The sequence below is a fragment of the Cetorhinus maximus genome, chromosome 4 (assembly GCF_964194155.1).
Source record: "Cetorhinus maximus chromosome 4, sCetMax3.hap1.1, whole genome shotgun sequence".
NCBI classification, from domain to species: domain Eukaryota; kingdom Metazoa; phylum Chordata; class Chondrichthyes; order Lamniformes; family Cetorhinidae; genus Cetorhinus; species Cetorhinus maximus.
In genome coordinates, this window is record NC_135882.1 from 101,195,688 (window position 1) to 101,223,037 (window position 27,350).

Below are 27,350 nucleotides of genomic sequence, written 5' to 3' on the forward strand. Positions count from 1 at the left end.
ACCATAATATGGTAGAATTTAGCATTCAGTTTGAGAGTGAGAAACTTGGGTTGGAAACAACTGTGCTAAACTTAAATAAGGGTAATTACAATGGAATGAGGGCAGAGTTGGCTGGAGTGGACTGGGAAAGCAGTGTAGCAGAAAAGAAGGTTGATAAACAAAGGCAGGCGTTTAAGAAAATAGTTCATAACTCTCAACAAAGATATGTCCCAGTGAGGAAGGATTCAAGGAAGAGGATAAACCAACCATGGTTAACCAAGGAAGTTAAGGACAGTATCAAATTGAAAGAGAAAACATACAATGTGGCAAAGGTTAGTGGTAAACCAGAAGATTGGGAAAGTTTTAAAAACCAACAAAAGATGACCAAAAAAATAATAAAGAGGGAGAAAATATACTTCGAGGATAAACTAGCAAGTAATATAAAAACGGACAGTAAGAGCTTCTTTAAATAGAAAAAAGGAAGAGAAAGGCCAAATTGAACATAGGCCCCTTAGAGAATGAGGCTGAGGAAATAATAATGGGGAACCAGGAAATGGCACAGGAGTTGAATAAATGCTTTGCTTCAGTCTTCACAGTAGAAGATACTAATAGCATTCCAAAAATACTAAATAATCAAGGGGCAAAACAGGGGGAGGGAATAAATACAATAACTATCACTGGAGAAAAAGTACTAGGGAAACTAATGGGGCCGATAAATCCCCTGGATCTGATGGGTTGCATCCTAGGATATTAACAGAAGTAGCTGCAGAGATAGTGGATGCATTGGTAGTAATCTTTCAAGAATCCTTAGATTCTGGAAACGTCCCAATGTAACACTCTTATTCAAAAAGGGAGGGAGCCAAAAAACAGGTAACTATAGGCCAGTTACCTTAACATCGGTCATTGGGAAAATGTTGGGAGTCTATTATAAAGGATGCAATAGCAGAGCATTTAGAAATACATAATCTGATCAAAAGAAGTCAGCATGGCTTCATGAAGGGGAAATCATGCCTAACAAATTTATTAGAATATTTTGAGGAGGTAACAAGCAGGATAAAGGGAAACCCGTAGACGTAATATATTTGGATTTCCAAAAGGCCTTCAATAAGGTACCGCACATAAGGCTATTTAATAAGAGCCCATGGTGTTGGGGTAGTATATTAGCATAGGTAGCGGGTTGGCTAGCTAATAGAAAACAGGGAGTTGGGATAATGGGGGCATTTTCGGGATGGCAACCTGTAACTAGTGGAGTGCCATAGGGATTGGTGCTGGGGTCTCAAATATTTACAATATATATTAATGACTTAGATGAGGGAAGTGTATGCACTGTCACCAAGTTTGCGGATGGCACAAAAATAGGTGGGAAGGCAAGAAGTGAAGATGACACAAGGAGTCTACAGAGGGATACAGACAGCTTAAGTGAGTGGGCAAAAACTTGGCAGATGGAATATAATGTGGGAAAATATGAGGTTATGCACTTTGGCAGGATGAATAGAGGAGCTGAATATTATTTAAATGGAGAAAGACTGCTGAAGGCTACAGTACGGAGGGATTTGGGGGTCCTTGTGCATGAATCCCAAAAAGCTAACATACAAGTTCAGCAAATAGTGGGGAAGGCAAATGGAATGTTGGTCGTTATTTCAAACGGAATGGAGTATAAAAATAGGGAAGTCTTGCTAAAACTATACAAGGCACTAGTTAGACCACACCTAGAATACTGTGAACAATTTTGGCCCCCTTGTCTAAGGAAAGATCTACAGGCATTGGAGGTAGTCCAGAGAAGGTCCACTAGGTTGATTCCAGGTATGGAGGGATTTTCTTATGAGGAGAGGTTGTGTAGGTTGGCCCTGTATTCATTGTAATTTAGAAGAATGAGAGGCGACCTTATTGAAAGATAAAATATTCTTAGGAGGTGCGGCAGGGTAGATACTGAGAGGTTGTTTCCCCTGTGGGAGAGTCTAAGACCAGAGGGCGTAATCTCAGAGTAAGGGGGTGTCCATTTAAAACAGAGATGAGGAGGAATTTCTTCTCTGAGGGTAGTCAATCTGTGGAATTCTTTACCACAGAGGGCTGTAGAAGCTGGATCGTTAAGTATATTCAAGGCTGAGATAGACAGATTTTTAATCAGTAAGAGAATGAAGGGTTATGGGGAAAAGACAGGAAAGTGGAGTTGAAGATTATCAGAATAGCCATGATCTCATTGAATGGCGGAGTAGACTCGATGGGCTGAATGGCCTATTTCTGCTCCTACGTCTTATGGTCTTATGTTCTACGTCACTGAAACAGATGGTCTTGCTATCCTGGATTGAACAGTTGAAAAGAGCTGCAGCTGATCTCAGTAAACCATGAAAGAGGCCTTACTGAAGGTTGAAGGTAGCACACCAATTGAAAACAACCCTCTAATCAGAAGCAAAACGATGTTTTGATGAGCCGTTTGGATTCTTTGAAGATTTTGAGTACCACATCGCCATTGATCCAATGAAACCAGTGATTCATCCCCAATAAAACTGTAAAGAAAGACTGAAAGAGAAATCCAAGAGGTGGAAGAATAGAAAGTGATTTCCAGAGTCACAGAGCCTTCAGATTGGGTAAATTCCATCATTGTGAGAGAGAAGCAAAATGGGCGGCTTAGAATTTGCCTGGAATCCAAGTTTCTTAATCAAACAATAAAGAGGAATCACAAACCTTTTCCAACACTGAAAGTGATCATGTCAACACTTGCAGGGGCAAAGATTTTTAGCAAACTTGATGCCAGAAACAGACACTGGCATGTGAAGCTTGACGTGGAACCTTCACTGTTGACAACACACCCTTTGGACAGAAAAAATTCCTGCATCTAACTTTTGGCCTTAAAGTGAGCCAGGATGTATTCCAACAGAAAACAGGCGAGACATACAAAGGATGCAAAGGAGCAGTCGGCAAACTGATGATATCCAGATCTATGGTGTAGATGAAAAAGATCATGGCTACCAACTATATGAAGCTGTGTAGAGTCATGGAGAGAATAAAGAAATCTCAGGTCAAGCTAAACACAAACAAATGCATTGTGAAGGTGACAGAATGCCAGATCTTCAGAATGGTGTACACAACTGATGGAGGCAAGCCAAGTCCTGAAAAAAATCACAGCCATCTCTGAAATGGAAGCTCCAAGAGACAAGAAAGTGCTGAGAAGCTACCTTGGCTTGGTCCAGTACGAGTTTGTTCATACCCCACATGTCAGAACACACAACAAACCTAGAGAGCTGGTGAAAAAGGATATTGAGTACCAGTGGTCAGAGTCGCGAGAGGAGTTTCAGCTTACTCAAAGAAGTAGTATGCCAGGAGACAAGACTATCATAGTACAATAGAAAGAAACCTGTCACTTTACAGGTAGATGCTTCTACAAAGAACTAGCAACATCCCTGGCACAATGAGGAAAACCAATAGCAACAGCATCCAAAGCCCTAACATCTGCTGAGACCAGATATGCCAACATAGAAAGAGAGCTTTTGTCAGTCGTGTATGAACGTGAGAGATTCCATACACACCTCTATGGGAGCAACTTCACAGTGGAGTGTGATCATCGTCCACTGGAGCAGATCTACAAAAAAAAATGTGTAAAGCACCAGATAGAATGCAGAGGTTACTCTTGAGGCTTCAGACTTACAAATTCACTCTTAAATACAAGCCAGGAAGAGAAATTGTGCTAACAGGTGCCCTATCTCATTTGTCATCACATGAGAAACGCAAGAAGAAAGATCAAAGTGTAAAGAACCATCACCTAGTGAACATAACATGACCAAAATTGAGTCAAATTAGAGAATTACTGAAAGATGATGAGTTACCGATGCGCTCTCAGCAAGTAATCCAGAGATGGCCTGATAAGATACAGCAATACAGCAGTACTGGTCAGGTGACATCCCACTAGAAGATGGCATTTACTGGTCAGATACAGAATCATCGGATCCAGAACGGTTCAGAGAGAACTTCTCTGGAAGATACATACAAGCCATATGGGAATGAAAAAGTATAAGCTTAGAGCCAGATCAGCTGTGTACCCGATCAGCATCTATAAAGACATCGAAAGAATGGTATCCACATGCAGTGTATGCCAGAAGTATAGAAATACACAGCAGAAAGAGGGGAGGGTAGCCATGAAGTACCACCCAGGCCATGGCATACTGTGGGAGTCAATTTATTCACACACAATCAAGCTCAGAGCCAGAGCAGCTGTGTGCTGGATAAGCACTTACAAAGACATCAAAAGAATGGTAACTACATGCAGTGCACACCAGAGGTGTAGAAAAAAATGGCAGCAATAGGAAAGGGTAGCTACTGAAGTACCACACAGGCCATGACATACTGTGGCAGCCGATTTATTCACACAATCAAGAATGGTATCTCATAGTAGCAGACTGTTCCTCAAAGTTCCCTTCTATCAGAAAGGTGAAAGATTTGATAGCAACAATAATTGTCAGAAAGATATAATAATTCTCACAATGTTATTAGAATTTATTGTAAAATAGTGGTATCTGTGTCTACATGTGTGTGTGTGTGTGTGTGTTTGTGAGAGACTTAATTGGTTTAAAGGCAGCTGGTCTGAAGGCTTTGATGTAAACATGGTAAACATTGGGGAAGTTTAGAATGCAAGGTGTTAAAGGACAGTTGCATTTTTAAATGAACCAGTGCAGATTGTTTTCAAAGGAGGAAATGTGTCACCTAGTCAGGTGAAGTTTAGAAATGGTGTGTTTATTTTTCCCAAAGATTACTGGTAAAACTTACTGCTATGAGAGATTTTTATTATCAGAAAGGTAAAGTCCAAAGTTATAATGAAACAATGGGTATTTGCATTCAAAGGTGAAAATATGTATAAAGGAGAGAAGGCTGTGTGAGAGGGTAGGCATTTTAAGACCTAACAAGTGTGAAAAGCCTTCAGCATCTATGCCTCAAGCTGCTGTCTTCAAAGAACTAAAGTTAAGGAAACTCACTTTGAATTCAACTGGTTCAGGGTATTGTGTCTCACTTTGCCTGGGTCTTTTAAAATCTGTATGTCTTACTGTTGCCTTAATGAAAATGTAACTGGGAGTTTGATTAATTAGGGGATTTAGAGGCTATCATAGTAATAATTTGTAAATCTATGTATTTAAAATCATTTCTTCTATTAATAAAGGTGCAATTTAGTTTTGTAAGAAACCTATATGACTTGGTGGACTTATTATTACTGAATTCAAGGTGCGCACCTCGAAATTTATATGAATTGCAAAACAAATTGTGGCAGTTGTTTCAAATTTCCCTTTGGGATTTGAACATCTTAGCATTTACCAACGGCTGTGCCACAATATAATCATCCCAGCAGTAAGAGTTCTGCTTGCTAAGCAAAGGATTCCTGAAAGATTAATATATAATTAAACTCAATTCACCTCCAGAGGGTTTAAAGAATTTGCTGAACAGTACAAGTTCAATGCCATCACCTCGTTACCACATTACCCAAGGGGACTTGGTTTTATAGAAAGACACATCCAGATGATTAAGAAAAACCTCATGAAATACCAACAAAGATGACCCAAACCTTGCCATATTGTCACTTCGTGCTATACCTCTCGAGGCTGACAATAAAATCGCCTGGAGATACTTTTTTATTTATTCATTCATGGGATGTGGGCTTCGCTGGCTAAGCCAGCATTTATTGCCCATCCCTAGTTGCCCTTGAGAAGGTGGTGGTGAGCTGCCTCCTTGAACCGTTGCAGTCCATGTGGTGTAGGCACACCTACAGTGCTGTTAGGAAGGGAATTCCAGGATTTTGACCCAGCGGCAGTGAAGGAACAGCGATATATTTCCAAGTCATGGTGGTGAGTGACTTGGAGGGGAACTTCCAGGTGATGGCGTTCCCATTTACCTGTTGCCCTTGTTCTTCTAGTTGGTAATGGTCGTGGGTTTGGAAGGTGCTGTCTAAGGGGCCTTGGTGAATTCCTGCAGTGTATCTTGTAGATAGTACAAACTGCTGCTACTGTGTGTCAGTGATGGAGGGAGTGAATGTTTGTGGATGTGGTGCTAATCAGGTGGGCTGCTTTGCCCTAGATGGTGCCAAGCTTCCTGAGTGTTGTGGGAGCTTCACTCATCCAGGCGAGTGGAGTGTATTACATCACACTCCTGACTTGTGCCTTGTAGATGGTGGACAGGCTTTGGGGAGGCAAGTTACTTGCCGCAGGATTCCTAGCCTCTGACCTGCTCTTGAAGCCACAGTATTTATAGTCCAGTTCCATTTCTGGTCAATGGTAACCCCCAGGATGTTGATAGTGGGGGATTCAGTGATGGTAATGCCATTGAACAACAAGGGGCGATGGTTAGATTCTCTCTTGCTGGAGATGATTATTGCCTGGCACTTGTGTGGCGTGAATGTTACTTGCCACTTGGCAGCCCAAGCCTGGATATGGTTCAGTCTTGCTGCATTTGGACATGGGCTGCTTCAGTGTCTGAGGAGTTGTGAATGGAGCTGAAAATTGTGTAATCATCAGCGGACATCCCTACTTCTGATCTTATTTTGGAAGGAAGGTCATTGATGAAGCAGCTGGAGATGGTTGGGCCGAGGGCTCTACCCTGAAGAACTCCTGCAGTCATTTCCTGGAGCTGAGATGACTTACCTCCAACAACCACAACCATTTTCTTTTGTGCTAAGCATGATTCCAACAAGTGAAGAGTTTTCCACCTGATTCTCATTGATTCCAGTTTTCCTAGGGTTCCTTGATGCCGGTCAAATATAGCCTTGATGTCAAGGGCAGTCACTCTCACCTCACCTCGGGAGTTCAGCTCTTTTGTCCATGTTTGAACCAAGATTGCAATGAGGTCAGGAGTTGAGTGGTCCTGATGGAACCCAAACTGAGCATCAATGAACAGGTTATTGCTAAGCAAGTGCCGCTTCATAGCACTATTGATGACCCCTTCCATCACTTTACTGATAATTGAGAGTAGACTGATTGGGCAGTAATTGGCTAGGTTGGATTTGTCCTGCTTTTATGTACAGGACATACCTGAGCAATTTTTCACATGGTCAGGTAGATGCCAGTGTTGTAGCTGTACTGGAATAGCTTGGCTAGGGGCTCAGCAAATTCCGCAGCACAAGTCTTCAGTAATATTACCGGAATATTGTCAGGGCCCATAGCCTTTGCACTATCCAGTGTCTTTCCCTTGTTGGTTTCCTCACCACCTGCCGCAGACCCAGTCGAGTAGCTATGTTAAAAGCAAAATACTGCGGATGCTGGAAATCTGAAACAAAAACAGAAACAGAAAATGCTGGAAAAACTCAGCAGGTCTAGCAGCATCTGTGGAGAGAGAAACAGAGTTAACGTTTCGAGTCCATATGGCGGACTGAAGAAGGGTCATACAGACTTGAAACGTTAACTCTGTTTCTCTCTCCACAGATGCTGCTAGACCTGCTGAGTTTTTCCAGCATTTTCTGTTTTTGTCGTAGCAGCTATGTCCTATAGGACTCGGCCAGCTCAGTCAGTAATGGTGCTACTGAGCCACTCTTGGTGACGGGCATTGAAGTCCCCCACCCAGAGTACTCAATGGCAGAATGCACAAGACAACTTTGCCAAGCAAGATACTGCCGCCTGGTCAATTGGAGGGTGCAAGACAACAACTCACTGAGGTACAGGTTGGATGAGGTCAACACTTCATCAAGCATGCCAAATCCCTGCCCAAGTTGTTGAGAGGACAAACTGTACAGAATCCAATCATGAAAATCTGGAACCCAGCAAAGATTGTTGGCAAAGCTGAGACTCCAAGGTGATACATCATTGAGGCTGAAACTAGTAAGCAAATGAGAAGGAACAGAATCCATATTTGACCTGGAACTGAGCTGGAAAAGGAGAAAAGGTTATCAACAAGACCAGCAACATCACTAACAAGCGAAACAACATCAATAGCATGACCAACAAGCAGTGCGATGTCAACAGCTTCACCAGCAATTGACACATCAGCAACATCAAGTGCAACTCCTACAACAGGAACAACATGCACAACATAGCCAGTACAGCATGCCAACTCAACACTGAAAACCATGGCTACCAAATCCATGATAGAGCACAACATGCTACCACCCATACCATAAATATTTTTAAGACAAAGAAAACAAGCTATAAAAGACTCTTAAGGTTTTCAATTTAATTATAAAAGTCGATTGTTCATATTCATTAGCTTAGACAATATATAAAAAAAAGTTAATGATTGGAACAGTTATATTGATATATAGAGGCATTTTATGTTTCAAACGAAATGGATATTATGTTATTCCTATATGATTTAGGAACTATATGCCCATACATACGTATGCATAAGTATCCAGAGTGCCACATCACTCACTACTGCACTGCAGTGCTTGTATCGAGCAAACAGCGTATCACTCCGCACCACATGGTGTGATCTGAGAAATACATTTCATAAAGCTTCAACATTTGAGTCTAAATGTGTGATTTTGAATTTCTGGGAACCACCAGGCATAAAAAATTGTAGCCAAATTTGCTGACTATACAAAGATAGGTTGAGAAGCAAGTTGTGAGGAGAACAGAGTATGTGAAGGGATATAGATAGGTGAATTACATGGGTAAGAATTTGGTAAATGGAGTAGGAAAATGTTAGGTTATCCACTTATGTAGGAAGGAAAGAAAAGCAAATTGTTAATTTAAATGGAGAGTGACTACAGAATGCTGTGGTACAGGACATGAGAGACACTTACATGGAGTGCTGCACACAGTTCTTGGTCTCCTTAATTAAGCAGGGATTGCATTGGATGCAGTTCAGGGAAGATTCACTAGGTTGATTCCTGGGATGAAGAGATTGTCTAATGACAAAAGGTTGAGACTATATTCATTGGAGTTTAGAAGATTGAGAAGAAATTTTATTAAAACATATAAAATTCTGAGTGGGCATGAAAGGATAAATGCTGAGTGGATGTTTCCCCTTGTGGGAAAATCTAGGACGACCATAGAACCATCGAAAATTTACAGCACAGTGGCCTTTCAGCCCATCGTGTTTGTGCTGGCCGAAAAAGAAAAAAATTAAAATACTGGCTGCCCATTCTAATCCCACCTTCCAGCATCCGGTCCATAGCCTTGTAGGTTACAGCACTTTAGATGTAGATCCAGGTGCCTTTTAAATGAGTTGAGGGTTTCTGCCTCTGGCACCAAAACAGGTAGTGAATTCCAAACACCCACCATCCTCTGGGTGAAGAAGTTTTTCCTCATGCCCCCTCTAATCCTTCGACCAATCACCTTAAATCTGTGCCCCCTGGTAATTTAACTCTCTGCTAGGGGAAACAGGGCATTCCTGTCAACTCTATCTAGGCCCCTCATAATCTTCTACACCTCAATCAGGTCACCCCTCAGCCTCCTCCGTTCCAAGGAAAACAACCCCAGCCTATCCAATCTTTCCTCACAGGCACAATTTTCAAGACCTAGCAACATTCTTGTAAATCTCCTCTGTACTCTCTCTCTAGAGCAATTATGTCCTTCCAATAATGTGGTGACCAGAACTGTACACAAAATTCCAGCTGTGGTCTAACCAGCGTTTTATACAGTTCCATCATTACTATTTTTGTATTCCATACCTCGTCCAATAAAGGAAAGCATTCCATATGCTTTCTTTACCACCTTATCCACCTGTCCTTCAGGGACCTGTGGATATGCACACCAAGGTCTCACACTTCCTCTACCCCTCCCAATATCTTCCCATTTATTGTGTATTCCTTAGTTTTGTTTGCCCTCCTCAAATGCATTACCTCACACTTCTCTGGATTGAATTCTATCTGCCACTTTTCCACCCACTCAACCAAAACATTGATAGCATTCTGGAGATAACTATCCTCTTCATGATCAACTACACGGCCAATTTTTGTGTCACCTGCAAATTTCCCAATCATGCCACCTACATTTAAGTCCAGATCATTAATATATACAACAAACAGCAAGGGGCTCAACACTGAGCCCTGTGGAATGCCACTGGAAATCACTTTCCATTCTCAAAAACATCCATCAACCATTACCTTTTAATAAAAACAGAAAATGCTGGAAAAACTCAGCAGGTCTAACAGCGTCTGTGGAGAGAGAAACAGGGTTAACGTTTTGAGTCTGTATAACCCTTCTTCAGAGGTAGAGGTAGAAATGTGATTAAATTTATACTGTTTAAGGGGGTGAAGCAGGTGAAGCTGGAAAGATGGCCAGCAATAGGTGGGGCTAAGGAGAGATTGACAAAGATGCCATAGACAAAAAGACAAATGGAGTGTTAATGGTAGCGTTAAGGGCTAAAGGAGGTGCTGATCGTGGCAGAAATGTAAGAAAGCAGAAGGTGTTAATAAAAGAACAAGGGTAACCACTCTGTGAAAGAACAGCATAGAACAATTAACAGATGGCCCTTTTGGGGGAGGGGGCAGTGGTTGGAGAAAAAGGATGGATAAAGGGGTAAAAAAAAGGGGATAAAAAAAACAAATAAATGAATAAAAATGAAAATAAGTGGATAAAAAATAATAAGTTTTAAAAAGGGGGATTAAAAAGAGGGTGACAATAGAGGAGCGAGTTCATGGTCTGAAGTTGTTGAACTCAATGTTAATCCGTAAGGCTGTAAAGCACCTAAAAGGAAGATGAGATGCTGTTCCTCCAGTTTGCGTTGGGCTTCACTGGAACATTGCAGCAGGCCAAGGACAGACATGTGAGAATGAGAGCAGGATGGTGTGCTGAAATGGCAAGTGACAGGAAGGTCTGGGTCACGCTTGCAGACAGACCAAAGGTGTTCCGCAAAGCGGTCACGCAGTCTGCGTTTGGTCTCCCCAATGTAGAGGAGGCCGCATTGGGAGCAGCGAATGCAGTACACCAAATTGAAGGAAGTGCAAGTGAAGTGCTGCTTCGCCTGAAAGGAGTGTTTGGGCCCTTGGACGGTGAGGAGGCAGGAGGTAAAGGGGCAGGAGTTGCAACTTCTGCGATTGCATGGGAAGATGCTGTGAGAAGGGGATGAGTTGTTGGGAGTGATGGAAAAGTAGACCAGGATGTCCTGAATGGAAAAGTCCCTACAGAATGCTGAAGGGGGGGGTAAGGTGTGTTTGGTGGTGGCATCATGCTGGAGTTGGTGGAAATGGCGGAGGATGATCCTTTGAATGTGGAGGCTGGTGGGGTGAAAAGTGAGGACAAGGGGGATCATATCATGGTTCTGGAAGGGAAGGGAAGGTGTGAGGGCAGAGGCACGGGAGATGGGTTGGACACAGTTGAGGATCCTGTCAACCACAGTGAGTGGGAAACCTCGGTTAAGAAGGAAGACATGTCAGAAGCACTGTTTTGGAAAGTGACTTCATCGGAACAGGTGCGACGGAGGCGAAGGAACTGAAAGAATGGGATGAAGTCCTTAAAGGAAGCAGGGTGTGAAGAGTTGTAGTCGAGGTAGCTGTGGGAGTCGGTGGGCTTATAATGAATATTGGTGGACAGTCTATCACCAGAAATGGAGACAGAGAGGTCAAAAAAGGGAAGGGAAGTATCGGAGATGGACCATGTGAAGGTAATAGAGGGGTGGGAACTAGAAGCAACATTGATAAATTTTTCCAGGTCCAGGCAAGAGCATGAGGCAGGACTGAATCAGTCGTCAATGTATTTTATTTCAGATTTCCAGCATCCGCAGTATTTTGATTTTAACCATTACCCTTTGTTTCCTGTCGCTGAGGCAATTTTGAATCCAACTCGCCACATTCCCCTGTATCCCATGGGCTTTTACTTTTCTGACCTGTCAGTATTTTTTAATATCCTCTCTCTGCTTTCCTAGTTACCTTTTTTACTTCACCCCTGTACTTTGTGGACTCCTCTAGGCTTTCTACAGTGTTAAGTTTCATGCTTCTGTCATAAGCTTTCTTTTTCTGCTTTATCTTACCTTGGGCAGAATCTTCCGTGCCCACTGGCATCAGGCGTGTTCGGTGGCGTGAGCGGACACTACGGTGAGAAGGCCAAAAATCGGTTTCATGACATTGTGAAACCAGTTTGCAATCAGCCACTTTGCCCGTCAATGGTGAGCTGTGTTTCTCGCTGCCAGGCGTCGGGAACCTCATTGCTTTATATCTGCATATCATGATAAGGCTAGCCCGCCAGAATCATCCCCCCGCACTGGATCATCCACCCACGTTGGTGGGAAAACACGTTGGTGCAGAACACATCTTGTCAAGTGTGACATGTGGAAGTTAGGGCTTGACGTTAGGGCCTTGCCCACATTGCAGACATCAACTAGGGGTCATAGTATCTGAATAAGAGATCTCCTATTTAAAGGTGGAGATGAGGGGTAATATCTTCTTTGAGTGGGTCATGAATCTTTGGAATTCTCCACCCCAAAGAACAACAGAGGCTGAGTCATTAAATATATTCAAGGCCGAGATATAAGGCTGAATATTACTGCGAAAGGGTGGAGACACGGATAGCTCGCACCCCCAAAAGCAAAGTTGGTGTGGAGCCGATTCGCTCCACGCTGGCCAGCCCTGCAGCAATATCGAGCTAAACAGGGTCAGTATGGGGCTTCTGTCCCTCACTGGGGAGGAAGTCCCACCCTCTGGAGGTGCCGGCCAATTGGTTTAGCCGGCAGCTCCATCTGTCCCAGCAGCGTCAAAAGCATGTTACCTGATGCTGCCAGGATTGCAAGAGAAGGAGGAAGGAGGTCCATGGATCTCCAAAACAAGTAAGTTGGGGTCTTGGGAAGGCAGGGTTTAGGCAGGTCAGGGAAGGGGGTGGGTTTAAGGCTGCAGATAGGAAGAAATTGGGGTTCTATCATGGGGTTGGGGGGGGGGGGGGGGGTGCGATCGGCAGAGGGCAAAGGTAGAACACCCACTTCTTTCTCACCCTTTGAATAGATTTTTTTATTAAATCAGCCTTCCAACTCCTGCCTAACTAACTACACCAAACATTTTTTGGCATGGGCAACATATCATCAGGGTCAATTGGCTTGGTAACGAGCCTAATTGACTCTTATCTATTTAAATATGGTGGACGGGCTGCAGATTGCAGCACACTGGGGGTGAGCTCAGGGGTAGGTGGGAACGTGGTGGGTTTGGCACCTGTCCTTATTTTACATGCCCCTCTCCGCTGAAAACACGCTCAGCAAAGGCATGTAAATTGCAGCCCCATGTACAGATTCTTGATCTATAAGGAGGCAAGGGTTATGGGGAACAGACAGGAAAGCGGCATTGAGGCCAAGGCCACCAGCCATGATCTTACTGAATGGCACAGAATGGGGCCATGTAGCCTATTTCCCCATCACATTTCTTCTGCTCTTAATAGGTCCAGTATTCAAACAGCAATGCTTACAAGTTCAAAATTCTGAAAACAGGAATATCCTCATATTTAGCTCACAGTAAGAAAACAAAATAAAGAAAGAAAAATAGACTTTACATATAGCACTTTTTACAACCTCAGGATGCCCAAAAGCACTTTACAAGCAATGAAATACTTTTGAAATGCAGTCAGTCACTGTTGCAATATTGAAAATAATTGAAGCAACTAATCTGTCAAATAGAAATTTTGAAACTGTACTAAATTAGGATTTATCATATTATGCTAATACTCATCTCCACCCTTTACCCCTTTTTGGCAATGTTGCACAGTAGATTTACTGCCATGCTGGATCCTGGACAACCACTGGACCAGGCACTCCCAAAGGATAAGGTGTGAATTAAATATTTCTATATGGAAAAATGCAACCTAAAAGAGTGAATGCACAGAGCAGATAACAGTCACTACGAATAATTGCCAACAACCTATAAATGTGAAAAATCTACATCATGTCAGATATTACCAATTAAACATTTCATTCCAACCTTTGAAGATCCAGCATTTTAGGCCTTTCAACTCAGGAAGAAGTCACAGTAAGCATTCAGTATTGAACCTTGCTGTTGAAATTCTAAATTGCAGGATATTCTATTAAACTGTTGAACTCCTGCAATAGTCAACAGGTGGCTCTGATACAAAAGAACAGGCCTCCAAAATGTTGGAAAAATACACTAAGATTAGGGATACTTTCTGCAGGGTGGGAATTTTTATTTAAAATAAACATTTTATTTAACCTAATTATTCCTGATTAATATTTGTTTTGGATGAGAGACATCTCCATATTTTTAAGTAATGCTGCATTTCCTCCTGATTTGACCACACTGCACATACATTATAGGCCAAACAGTAGTCTGCTCAGCATTTTAGTCAATGCCTCTCTTAAACCAACCACCAGGAGGTGTCTGAGATGTCAAAATAATTGACTTTTTTTTCTTTTGGGCTGTGTGCAAGAGCTTGTGCAATTCCCCACAATGGCATGGCCAATATTGGAAATGCATGGGAGGAATGCACAACCTGCCACTCTGCTTAGCTTGGTTCTTAATTTATGCTCCCATTGCATGCTGCAGTTGCTCAGATAATAAAGTTCAACTTAATTCTTCCCTGATTCCCCCTGAGTCATTTATCGTGTACATATTATCTATAAAGCTGGCAAAACACTGCCCAATCCTCCATTAAAAATTTTCAAGTCCACTCACTCGCTAAATCAAAATCAGCAACATCCTCCATATAAATTGTGTCATACTGCAATCATTTTCCAACTGCTATCACATCACATCTTTCTAACCACTATTAAAATTAAAAAAGGATGCTGTGGGAAAATGAAGACTACAATCCCAAGAATGCGACGGGTGCAAAATATAGCATTCCTGGGCATTATATTAATGCTACATGAATAGAAATTACAATACTAGTTTATTTGGTCTATTGTTATTGCTAGAAATATTGTACATTTCCATATGGCTTGCCAGCCAGCACACTTTCTTTCGAACTGATCAGTGCATTTTCCGCACATTTTTCTTAAACTTATGCTGTCTTATTTTCACTCCCCAAACCCCTTTTGGCTATCCCCATTTGCTGCCTGTTTAATTTTACCAATCTCTCTTTAAGGGCAGTGACAACAACAAAAACTTGCATTTATGTAGCAAGTTTAATTATTGATTCATCCCAAGGTGCTACACAGGAGTGCCATCAAACAGAATTTGTCAACAAGCCATATAAGCAGATGTTAGGACGGCTGACCAAAAGCTGGACAAAGGGATAACTATTAAGGAACATCTTAAAAGCGAGTTAGAGGACTATGGAGGGGTTTTGCCCCTGCCTCAGATCATCTGATGCTGAAACCATCAGCTGCATTTTTGTTACCTTTCTTAATCAATAATTAAAGGCATTACATAAATCAAGTTGTTGTTGCATGGGTCACTGCTCAGACAACAGTCCAGTTCAGTTTCTAATCAATGCTAATCCCACGGATGTTAATTATAAGTGATTCAGCAATAGTAACGCTGTTGAATATCAAGGGGAGATTGTTAGATTCTCTCTTGCTGAAGATGGTCATTGCCTGGCACTTGTGTGCCACAAATCTAATCTAATCTAATGTCCAGGTCTTGCTGCACATGGGGACTGCTTTGGTATCTGAGGACTCACGAATGAACATTGTGCAATCATCAGCGAACATCCCCACTTCTGACCTTATGATGGAGGGAAGGTTATTGATAAAGCAGCTGAAGATGGTTGGGCCTAGGACACTGCCCTGAGGAACTCTTCAGCCATGTCCCAGGACTGAGATGACTGACCTCCAACAACCACAACCACCTTCCTTTGTGCTAGGTATGACTGCAACCAGTGGAGAGTTTTCCCCCTGATTCACATTGACAGGGCTCCTTGATACTACACTCACTCAAACGCTGTCTTGATGTTGAGGGCAGTCACTCTCACCTCTGGAATTCAGCTCTCTTGTTCATTTGGACTAAGACTGCAATGAGGTCAGGAGCTGAATGTCCCTGACGAAACCCAAACACAGCACTGGGTGAGCAGGTTATTGCTGAGTAAATGCCGTTTAATTGCATTGTCAACAACACTTTCCATCACTTTACTGATGATCGAGAGGAGACTGATGGGGCGGTAATTGGCCAGGTTGGATTTGTTCCACTTTCTGTGGGCAGGGCAGACTTTGTCAATTTTCCACAGTGTCGGGTAGTTGCCAGTATTGGAGTTGTACTGGAACAGCTTGGTTAGGAACGTGGCTAGCTCTGGAGCATAAGGCTTCAGTACTACTACTGGGATAATGTCAGGGCCCAAAGCCTTTGCTGCATCCAGCTCCTTCAGCAGTTTTTGACATCACTTGGCTTGAATTGAATTGACTGAAGACTGGCATCTGTGACGCTGGGGATCTCAAGACTGGCATCTGTGATGTTGAAGGGTTTCAGGAGGAGGCCTAGGTGGATCACCCGTTCTGGTTGATGATGGTTAAAAATGCTTCAGCCTTGTCTTTTGCACTGACAAGTTGGGCTCCCCCATCATTGAAGACAGGGATATTTTTGGAGCCTCCTCCTCCAGTTACTTGTTTAATTTTTAACCACCATTCATGACTGGAAGTGGCAATTCTGATCCTGGTGGTTGGAATGCTTAGCTCTATCTATTGCATGCGGTTTCTGCTGTTTGGCATGCAAGTAGTCCTGTGTTATACCTTCACCAGGCTGACACCTCATTTTTAGGCATGCATAGTGCTGCTCCTGGCATGTTCTCCTTCACTCTTCACTGAACCAGGGCTGATCCCCTGGCTTGATGGTAATGGTAGAATGGGAGATATGCCAGGCCATGAGATTGCAGGTTGTGGTTGAATACAATTCTGTTGCTACTGAGGGCCCACAGCACCTCATGGATGCCCAATTTGGGGCTGTTCTGAATCTATCCCATTTAGCACGGTGGTAGCAGCACACAACATGACGGATGGTATCCACAATGTGAAGACGGGGCTTTATCTCCACAAGGACTATGTGTTGGTCACTCTGACCAATACTGCCATGGACAGATGCATCTGAGACAGCTAGACTGGTGAGGGTGAGATCAAGGAGGTTTTTCCCTCACCATCTGCTGCAGCCCAGTGTGTCAGATATGTCCTTCAGGAATTGACCAGCTTGATCTGTAGTGGTCTACCAAGCCACTCTTGGTGTCGGTCATTGAAGTCCCCCACCCAGAGTAAATTTTGTGCCCTTGCTACCCTCAGTGTCTCTTCCAATTGCTGTTCAACATGGAGGAGTACTGATTTGTCAGCCAATGGGAGGGATAGGTGGTAATCAGCAGATTTTTTTGCTCATGTTGGCCTGATGCCACGAAACTTCCTGGGGTCAAGGTTAACGTTGAGAACTCCCATGCCAACTCTCGCCTGACTGTATATTACTGTGCCCTCCTATGGCAATGCCTTCCTGACTGTATACCACTGTGCCACCTCTAATGGATCTGTCCTGCTAGTGGGAGGACATTGGTTGAAAAATATGAGTTGGTGAGTTTGACTATGTCGGGCTGTTACTTGGCTAATCTATGGGACAGGTCACCAAATTTTGGAAAAGGGCATTTTGCAAGGTGTGCCGTTGTCGTTTTCCGTGCCTAAGTTGATAACAGGTCACCTATCCAATTTTAATCCTTTTCGATTTTTCTATAGTTGTTTGATACAATTGAGTGGCTAGGCCATTTCAGAGGGCAGTTAATAGTCAATCACATTGCTATGGGTCTGGCATCACATGTGGTCAGACCAGGTAAGGGCAGCAGGTTTCCTTCTCTAAAAGACCTTAGAGAACCAGATGGGTTTTTACAACAATCCGATAGTTTCATGGTCACCATTGACAATGTTCGAAATGCAGGTCCCTTTAAGAGTAAACCAGGACAAGCTTCAGGCTGAATTGAAAGCAGGTGGTGCTCATTGAAGCCTGTACTTAAGAGCTGGGTTTATCCCCAGTAGGGAGGTTTTTTGCTTCTGGACAGGGAAAGGATCCAGAAGGGAAGAGTAGAAACTGGCATTTGCACTGAACTATAGTTTAACAATAAAACAGCTGTGATTCACAGAATGTCTTCTGTTGCCTGATTTGGTAAATGGACGTCCACCTAATAAATAACCATTACTAGGACTAGATTAGTTAACCGAACTTAAATTCCACTAGTTGCAATGGTGGGGTTTGAATTCATGTCCCCATAGTGTTAGCCTGTGCCTCTGGTTTACTAGTCCAATATCAGTACATTGCCTTGTGCAGTCAAATAGCAAGCTCACCCTCACCATCTAGTTCACAGAAATAGCTACTGATGACTACCAGAGGGCTGCTCTTATCTGTGGAACTGCATTCTAAAGATATTCAGCACTTTCAGGAAAAAATGGGATAAAGATGGGACAGCAAGCACTTTATACGAGGTAAACTACCTTCAACAGAATGAAGTGCAGGTGCAAGATTGCGAACTACTTTTTGCTCTTCTCCCATGGGCCTGCCACCCTGTTTTAAAAAAAAATATTGATGAGTAACATGAAGCACTTAAGGAACATTCAGCAACATAGACATGTAGAACAAAAAGGGCTTGATTTTTAAATATTAAATTTCAGATCTAGTTATTTTTCACTAACATCCAAAAAAAAGTGTATTCAAAACATAGTTAAATCTGTATATACACATTTTTAAAAATTGTGCTGCATTTTCCTACAGCAATTTCTCAACTGGAGTGAACTTCGAAAGTTAAAAATTTTACTGATCAACTTTCTAAGCCCTGCTCATTTTGCAGTTGCATCTATACAAAACAATTGGTATACTGTAGGAAATATCCAACTACTGCCAGTAGAACAGTAGCTCTCAAACTTTTTGGTTGAAGAATCCCTTTTCAAATGGGTTTGTGATCACGGACCCCACCCATCTAAATGATACTATTATATAATACTTGTAATACGAAAGTGCTGGGTGGAAATAGTTGTTTTCTTAAAACCATTATTAAAACATTAATTGCTTAAGAATAGCAGTTAGAGGACAATTTCACTAATGTAGACAATGATGAGATAGACCCTACTAACATTCTAGTGCATGCAAACTGAACTGCATTTAATGTGGTTCAATGTTAATGGAATGCATATCCAATCAGTTCACAGATCACATCCAAGACAAACTGCTATTGGCCAAATCAGTGTTCACAGCAGTCACATCATATTTAGATATTTAAAAGCTCAAAGGTTGCTTGTCATTTTTTACAAAAATACCCTCCCATAAACAACCAGATGAGCTTCTTTGCCTCAAATTCTATGAGAATACTCATGAATCTGACATTCTCAGAAATAATTTACAGGCTTGCGTATATCCAGTCCAGTTTCTTAATGTTATTTAATCATGCAAGGATCTGACATTATTGCAACATGGTGGATGATTTTTACATGTCCAACAGCTTTTGACAGCTTTTCCATAATTATAAGAATCAATCCAACAAGAAATTTGGCTCACTGCAGGAGTCCAAATTGAATGTACCAGAGCATCACAGCAATAGCTGACCTTCCACCTCCCCTCCTGCTGAAAGTAAATGCAAGACTCACCACTGAAAGCCAAAAGCACACATCACCACAAAGAAGGTAGAATGTTCAGGGGCTTCAGTGGGGAACATCTTGCCAGCTGCTTGTGCGAGACCAACACTAACCACGTTTAATTTATACTAAGTGCATCCAACTCAGTCTTTTTCTTCTTCATTCTGTTTAACCCCTTGTGCTTTTCTCTGTTGCTAGCCTGCCAGAGAGATTATTTTGCGGACCATCTGGCAAGTTTCCTGGGACCCCAATTTGAGAACTACTGCACTAGAACAAATCAGCGTTTATCGCTATTGTAAGATAGGAAAAGTCCAAAGTAGGAAAACAAACAATAAAAGTATATCAATGGTTAAATGCTTAAGTGGAAAGAGATATAATTTGGAAGCACCTTCCAAAACCACGACCACTACCAACTAGAAGGACAAGAGCAACAGATGCATGGGAACACCACCATCTGGAAGTTCCCCTTCAAATCATACACCATCCTGACTTGGAAATATATCACTATTCCTTCACTGTCGCTGGGTCAAAATCCTGGAACTCCCCAACAGTACTGTGGGTGCACCTACACCACATGGACTGCAGCGGTTCAAGAAGGCAGCTCACTACCACTTTCTCAAGGGCATCTAAGGATAGGCAATAAAAGCTGGCCTAGCCAGCGAAGCCCACATCCTGTCAATGAATAAAAAAAAGTTAAATGGATGAGGTGACATTAACACTAGAAAGCGTAATCAGGGAAATAACAGACATTTACAATACACAGATCATGTGAATAGCTAAAAGGGAAACTAAGACAGGTAGAAATAGCAGGAAAATTTGGCAGATTTTCTCCCAACCTGGGAGAAGAAAAAAATCAAAGGTGCAGGCTACTCCAAGAGCACAGTATTCTGATGAATGGTCCCTGTTCCAAGTGCAAGCACGTCCCTCCATGCAAAACACTAACTCTCCCGTCCCACTTTTCTTGCTGACAGAAGGGAAGCCATATTTGAGATCTTAAGTTATTAAAGTCAATATTAAGGTCAGAGGGTTTCAAAGTGAAATATGTTTCCCAAGCTCATGTTGCATTTCATTAGAACAATATGGGCAAGGAAGTCAGCAGAGGAGTGGGATGGGGAATGGAGTTGTCTCCTGGTACATTAGTTTGGAGGAAGTTCAGGTAATTCACTGTCTCACATGAAAAGTGGGACCTGGCCAGTGAGGTGGGAAAAGGTGAACAGACAGATGTTGTATCCCTTAAGCTTGCAAAGAGCCCAGGGAAGGGAAACAGTTAATAGAAACATCACATCAGCAACAGTTGCCTCAGAAACAAAAAAAAGGGCATGTGTTTCATAATGCGATCATGAAATAGCAGGTAATAATCTGTCAGATGCAGAGGCTGGTTGAAAAAAAGGTGAGGTCAAGGGGGAATCTTAACATTATTGTGGTGGACAGTGGAGGGATAAAATATTACAATTGGAATGGGCCTAGTCAAGGGTCTTGTCTATGAAAACAGAGGGGAAACCCTGGCTGAGGAAAAAGGAGAATATTTTGGAAGCTGTGGCGTGAAAGGTAGCATTATCAGCATAAAAGGGGCAGAATGAAAAACCGGGATAAAGAAAAGGGGCCTATATAGAATGCAGGAAGTAATAATATGATCCCGTTAGTTGCAGGAGACAATGAGGAAAAGAAGTTCAGGAAGGGAAGACTGAGAAATAGATTATGTAAAGATGAATGGAAATCTGAAGTATGGTTATTGAAATTCCCACTTTCAGAGCAGGATACTGTCACCTATGAAATGAAAAATAAGTGGTCAGGGAGGGACCAGTATAGGGCTAGAAGGGTGTTCAGCATTTCCTGTCTAAAAGATGAGCATAACTGGTAAAGGTTCTTTGATCTGGAGGAAGTGAGTGGAGTTATAGAAACATAGAAAACAGAATGAGTAGGTCATTCGGCCCTTCGAACCTACTCCACCATTCAATATCATGGCTGATCCTCTATCTCAACACCATACACCTTGATGCCTTTAGAGTCTAGAAATCTATCCCTTCTTAAATATATTCAGTGACTTTGCCTCTACAGGCCTCTGTGGTAGAGAATTCCACAGGTTCACCACCCTGTGAAGAAGTTTCTCCTCATCTCAGTCCTAAATGGCCTACTCCGTATCCTGAAATTGTGACCCATTGTTCTAGACCCCCCAGCCAGAAGAAACATCATCCCTGCATCCAGTCTGTCCAGCCCTGTCAGAATTTTATATGTTTCGCTGAGATCCCCTCTCATTCTTCTAAACTCCAGTGAACACAAGCCTAGTCGGCCCAATCTCTACTCATACGACAATCCTGCCATCCCAGGAATCAGTCTGTGAGCCTTCATTATTCAATGTGAGATTTGATTTATTTCATTATCTATGCAATTAAAAAATAATCTAGTTACTTTTACAATCTCTAAGGTTATCAATTTGCAAGATGAAAGAAAAATAAGCAAAAGGTCTAAACTCCCCACGAGCAGCCTCTTGTCCCTCTCATCCTGAAATCTATTTCGTATCTGTAATTTCCTCCATGAAATTCTACTCCTACTTGTCCAATACAGTGGCTACATTTCCCTCAAATTATTCTTACACACTGAATCACAGAATTGTTACAGCACAAAAGGAGGCCATTCAGCCCATTGTGTCTGTGCCAGCTCTCCGAATGAGCAATGTACCTAATGCCATACCTTTACCTTCTCCCCATAATCCTGCACATTCTTCCTTCTCAGATAATCCAATTCCTTCTTGACTGTCTCATTGAACAAGCCTCCACCACACTCTCAGGCAGTACTCATGTCTCCAGTGCTTCTTTTGCCAATTACCTTAAATCTTTCTCATTCTCAATCCTCCCACCAGTGGGAACAGTTTTTCACTATCTACTCTGTCCAGACCCCTCTTGACTTTGAATACCTTTATCAAATCATCTCTCAACCTTCTCTTCTCCAAGGAAAACAGTCCCAAATTCTCCATTCTATCCATGTAACTGAAGTTTCTCATCCCTGGGAACCATTCTCATGTATTTTGTTTTGTACCCGCTCTAATGCCTTCACATCTTTCCTAAAACGTGGCGCCCAGAACTGGACGCAATATTCCAGTTCAGGCCAAACCAGTGTTTTATACAAGTTTAGCATAACCTCCTTGCTTTTGTAGTCTATGCTTCTATTAATAAAGCCTAGGATACTGTATGCTTTATTAACTGCGCTCTCAACCTGTTCTGCTACCTTCAATGACTCATGCACATAGACACCCAGGTCCTTCTGCTCTGCACCCCATTTATTTTATATTGTCTCTCCACATTCTTCCTACCAAAATGAATCACTTCCACTTCTCTGCATTGAATTTCATCTGCTACTTGTCCGTCCATCTCACCAATTTGTGTGTCCTTTTGAAGCTCTACACTATTGCCCTCACAAGTTAACATTTCCAAGTTTCATATCATCTGCAAATTTTGAAATTGTGTACTGTACACCAAGGTCTGGGTCATTAATATATATCAGGAAAGGCAAGGGTCGCAACACTGACACCTGGGGAAGTCCATTACAAACCTTCCCCCAGACCAAAAAATATTCATTAACCACCACTGTCTCTGTTTCCTGTCATTCAGCCAATTTCGGATCCTTGTTAGTACTGTCCCTTTTATTTCATGACATCCATACATGCCCTCTCACCTCATTATTTCATTTTTAGTAACTTCCTATTCATCCGGCACATCTATATGAATGCATAATTCAGTTTTTAATTCACGGTCCATCCTGCGTTGTTAATATTACATTATCTTACCTCCACTGGTGAAACTTCTTGGAAACCTTCTCCACATTGGTTCCATGATTTTGCAATTGAAGGTGTACATTTCTTAGCAAGAATATTTGTTCTCTTGCAGGTAACCTCCGTATCCTGCACATCATGCAAAAAAAAGAATCTCTGCACCATTCCAGGAATCCTTTTCCGCTGAAAAGCATACAGAAATATATTGGGTTAACAATACAAACTGACGAGAAATGCTACATTTGGGTCAATTTGGTTTAACTTTTCACCACAGAATAAACGTTTCACAACAGAATCAGAACATGAACTTCAAAATTAATTGTTTAACTTTTTCCTTTCTTCATCACAGTGAGGGCCGACAGTGTTGGAGAATGCAATAATTTTGTATTTTAGCCCCAAAGTACTCCGAAGTCAAGAGCTGGATGGAAAGTAGAGGTGCTCTGCTCTGTCCCAACCTCAACCTTGCATTTGTGAAGTATAAGCACAGAATGCTATAAATCTCTGAGGACCAGGGAGAGTGCGACTGTCCAATCAAAGATATATGAGCTTCATTTAATTAATTTAGCAAGATCCAAACCCAGATTTCAGAGGTGAAAGTACACTTTGTTAACCCAATACATTATCCAGCCTCCAAGAAGCAAGAAGCTTCAAGCTACAAACTGAATACATCAGATAAATGAGAATTTGATCTTAAACAATTTTTTTTCAATTTACTGGCAATAATACATTTTTTTAAAAATGGATCTCCTATTGGTCCAAGCTCCAATTGCTGCATTAATTGCAGTTGGCATTCTACCCCACTCTAATCCGCTCCTGGTTATACTACAAAAACTGGATTCTTTGAACTCGCCCCTTAGAACATGAACAATCCTTCAGTCTGTGTAGAGTGAAACCCGCCTAAATCCAGGACAGAAAGTTATCCCACACCCAAGTCCGCGAGCCAGACCTTAATCATTTTGTTAGGTAAACTTGCCCACATCCTACAATGTAGAATGAAATTATTGGACATGGACATTCCCCAATCCCACTATAATTAAGTGTCCAAGAAAGACGCTGAAATTTGAAACCCCCAAATTGAAATTTTACACAATCCCAGTGTGCGCAAGAAAAATGAGATTACAATAGATATCAATACCCTATTGTACTATGTGTATAGAGAGTCTGGCAGTGAATGGGCATGGGCATCTCCCAATATCCCTGTAACTGGCAGCACTGTGAACAACTTGTATTCACATTGCAGCCTGTGCATTTAGTTAAATATTCTGAGGTGATTTACAGAAGAGAAACGTCAAGCAGAACATGTAGGCAGGTGACTTAAGACATAGTCGAAGGGATAGGTTTTCAGGAACCTTTTGAACATGGGGAGGAAAGGAAGCAAAGCTGAGAAGTTCAGCAAAGTTTTCCAAAACAGCCTGTGTCAGCCATGGATCAGTGGCAGCACTCTCCCTCAAAATCAGAACATTTTGGGTTCAAGCCCCATTCCAGACACTGCAATGGGTAAGTTGTCTTATCAGGAAAGGTTAGACACACTGGGCTGGTTTCCACTGGAGTTTAGAAGGGTGAGGGGGGACTTTTTTGAAATATATAAGATCCTCAATGGCATTGGCAAGGTGGATGTGGGAAGGATGGTGGGTGAGTCCACGACTAAGGGGCACTGTTTTAAAATTAGGCGTTCCCTAAGAGATGAGGAGAATTTTTTTCTCTCAAAGGGTTGTGTGACTTTGGAACTCTCTGCCTCCAAAGGCGGTGGAGGCAGGGTTATTAAATATTTTTAAGGCAGAGGTAGATAGATTCCTGTTAGACAAGGGAATCAAAGATTATTAGGGGTAGATGGGAACGTGGAATTCAAAACACAAACAGATCAACCATGATCTTATTGAATGGTGGAACAGGTTTGAGGGGCCGAATGGCCTACTTCTGCTCATATTTCGTATGTTCATTTGTTGAGCATAAAATCTAGGCTGACAATCCAGTGCAGTACTGAAGGAGTGCTGCACTTTTAGAGGTGCCATCCTTCAGCTGAGACATTAAACTGAGGCTTTATCTCCCCTCTCAGGTAAAAGATCCCACAGCACTATTTTAAAGAGCAGGGGAGCTTCCCCAGGGTTCCAGCCATTAATTATCCCTCAACCAACGTCACTAAAACAGATTATCTGGTCATTAGACATTGCTGTGCACAAATTGACTGCACATTTCCTACAACAGTGACTACACTTCAAAAGTACTTAATTAGCTATAAAGCAATTTGGGAAGTTCTGGGATCATGAAAGGTGCTAGAGAAACAAAAATCTGTCTTCCTTTTTTTTTCCATCACTGATTATAGAGCCTGTATAAAAAAGGAAGAAAGGGATAGTTGGATATGAGGTCAGAGTAAGAACTGAAAATTGGGCCATAAGTAGTGGAAGTTTCACTGATAGAGAAGAAACAAAGATGACAATTTTCAATTCACTGAATTGGCAATAGGGTGCCAATGGAGGTTAGCACTGATAATCACCAACAATTTCATATTTTATGGGGGTGGCACTTCCCAAGCCACTTTAACTGACTGCATCATGATCAATGGACATAAGCATCTTTCTGTCTAATAATTTAGAGACCTGAAATAATAATCCAGATTGTGTTTTCAAATCCCACCACTGAATTTCGTGAATCTAACTTGAGTTAAATTAAATGGAGAAAAAAATGGATTAAAAGCCAGCATCAATAGTGGTGGTTCATTTTTCCCCGGTTTTGCAGAAAACCTGCCATTCTAACACGGTGTGCCCTACATGTAACTCCAGACCCACAGCACTGTGGTTGACTCTTAACTGTCCTGTGAAATGGCCTACCAAGTCACTCAGTTGTATCAAACCACCACAGAAAACTAAAGGAATAAAACTGGACAGACCTAGGCATCGGATTTAAACACAACAAAAACCAGTAGACCCTGCAACGTCCTCCCCTGGGGACTTGTACCAAAACTGGGAGACCCACAAATGAATTAAGCAACAGTCTGACAGGTATGATTCTATGAGAATGACTATCAGACAATGTCCCAGACACCTCCATTACTATCGCCAGGTATGCCCTGTCGCAACAAAAGGAGGTGGAGGCACAGTGGTATGCAGTCAGGAGGGAGCAGCCCTGGGATTTCTCAACAACTGATTTTGGGCTCCATGAAGTTTCATGGCAGCAGGTGAGACATGTGCGAGGAAACCATCTGCATGTTACCACCTACTACCCTCCCTCATCAGATGAATCAATGCTCCTCCATGTTGAAGAAGCACTGAGGGCAGAAACCACATTGCCAGGGGTGCCTTACTAATACCACCACTGATGGAGCTGGCCAAGACCTTAAATTTAGTTAAAAGCAAAAAACTGCGGATGCGGGAACTCCAAAACAAAAGCAAAAATACCTAGAAAAACTCAGCAGGTCTGACAGCATCTGCGGAGTAAATTTAATTCATGCTTTTATTTTAGCAAAAGATTCTAGCACTGTAAGCGTGTTTGCAAAACTCTCCCACTTTTTGCCGTTTCCATTTCAGATGTGCCTTAGTTCCATCACTTTAGCCAATGAGCTATCCTCTTTTTACCATTAATTACTTGTTAGTGTTCTCCTGTGCGAATTTGTTTCCGCCATTCCGTTTGTTACGCTCCTTTTTAAATTCCACTCATCCCTATTTCTGATGACAAATTCACCCTTGAAAAGCATTACCGGGGTAACCCTGTCCTTTCCACAGATGCCGATTGACCAGCTGCGTTTGTTTCAAGTTCCCTCAATTCTACCTCCTTTGAGCTGGGAACAGTCTATTTGTTGAATTGACCCCCCCCTCTGGCCAATTACAGCTAGGATAAAGGATGGTAGCCTTGCCCCCAGAGAGAAAGCCGCAACGCAGTCTGCCCCGGTAAACACCCTGTACCTTCCTGGTGCCAGACATTACACCGCTCGATCCGCTCAGGCCCGCACACAGATTTGAACTTTCAACCCTCCACGTTACCACGGCAATGTGGGCGGAGCCAAACCAGCAGCTACACTGAGGCTGCGTATACCTGTCCAGTCAGCTACATGTTGAAGCGGAAGTGCGTGTCAGGGGAGATGCAAGCAGAAAGCAAAATACTGGGGATGCTAGAAATCCAAAACAAAAATAAAAATACCTGGAAAAACTCAGCAGGTCTGGCAGCATCTGCGGAGAGGAACACAGTTAACATTTCGAGTCCGTATGACTCTTCACACCTCTTTGTCCCTTTGTCTATG

General features: G+C 42.3%; 1 protein-coding gene across 2 annotated transcripts in view; it reads right to left on the reverse strand.

Annotated features, from left to right (window-relative positions):
• spidr (scaffold protein involved in DNA repair) overlaps positions 1 to 27,088 on the reverse strand; it is a 341,449-nt gene extending 314,361 nt beyond the window's left edge. For both annotated transcript variants that reach the window (XM_078540540.1, XM_078540539.1), the window contains exons 1-3: positions 27,016 to 27,088; positions 23,132 to 23,299; positions 18,214 to 18,283 (exon numbers count right to left, since the gene is read on the reverse strand). In XM_078540540.1, the coding sequence (XP_078396666.1) occupies positions 18,214 to 18,283; positions 23,132 to 23,299; positions 27,016 to 27,033 (256 nt within the window). In that variant the 5' untranslated portion in view covers positions 27,034 to 27,088. The remainder of the gene's footprint in view (positions 1 to 18,213; positions 18,284 to 23,131; positions 23,300 to 27,015) is intronic.
• Between the last annotated feature and the right edge of the window lie 262 nt (positions 27,089 to 27,350).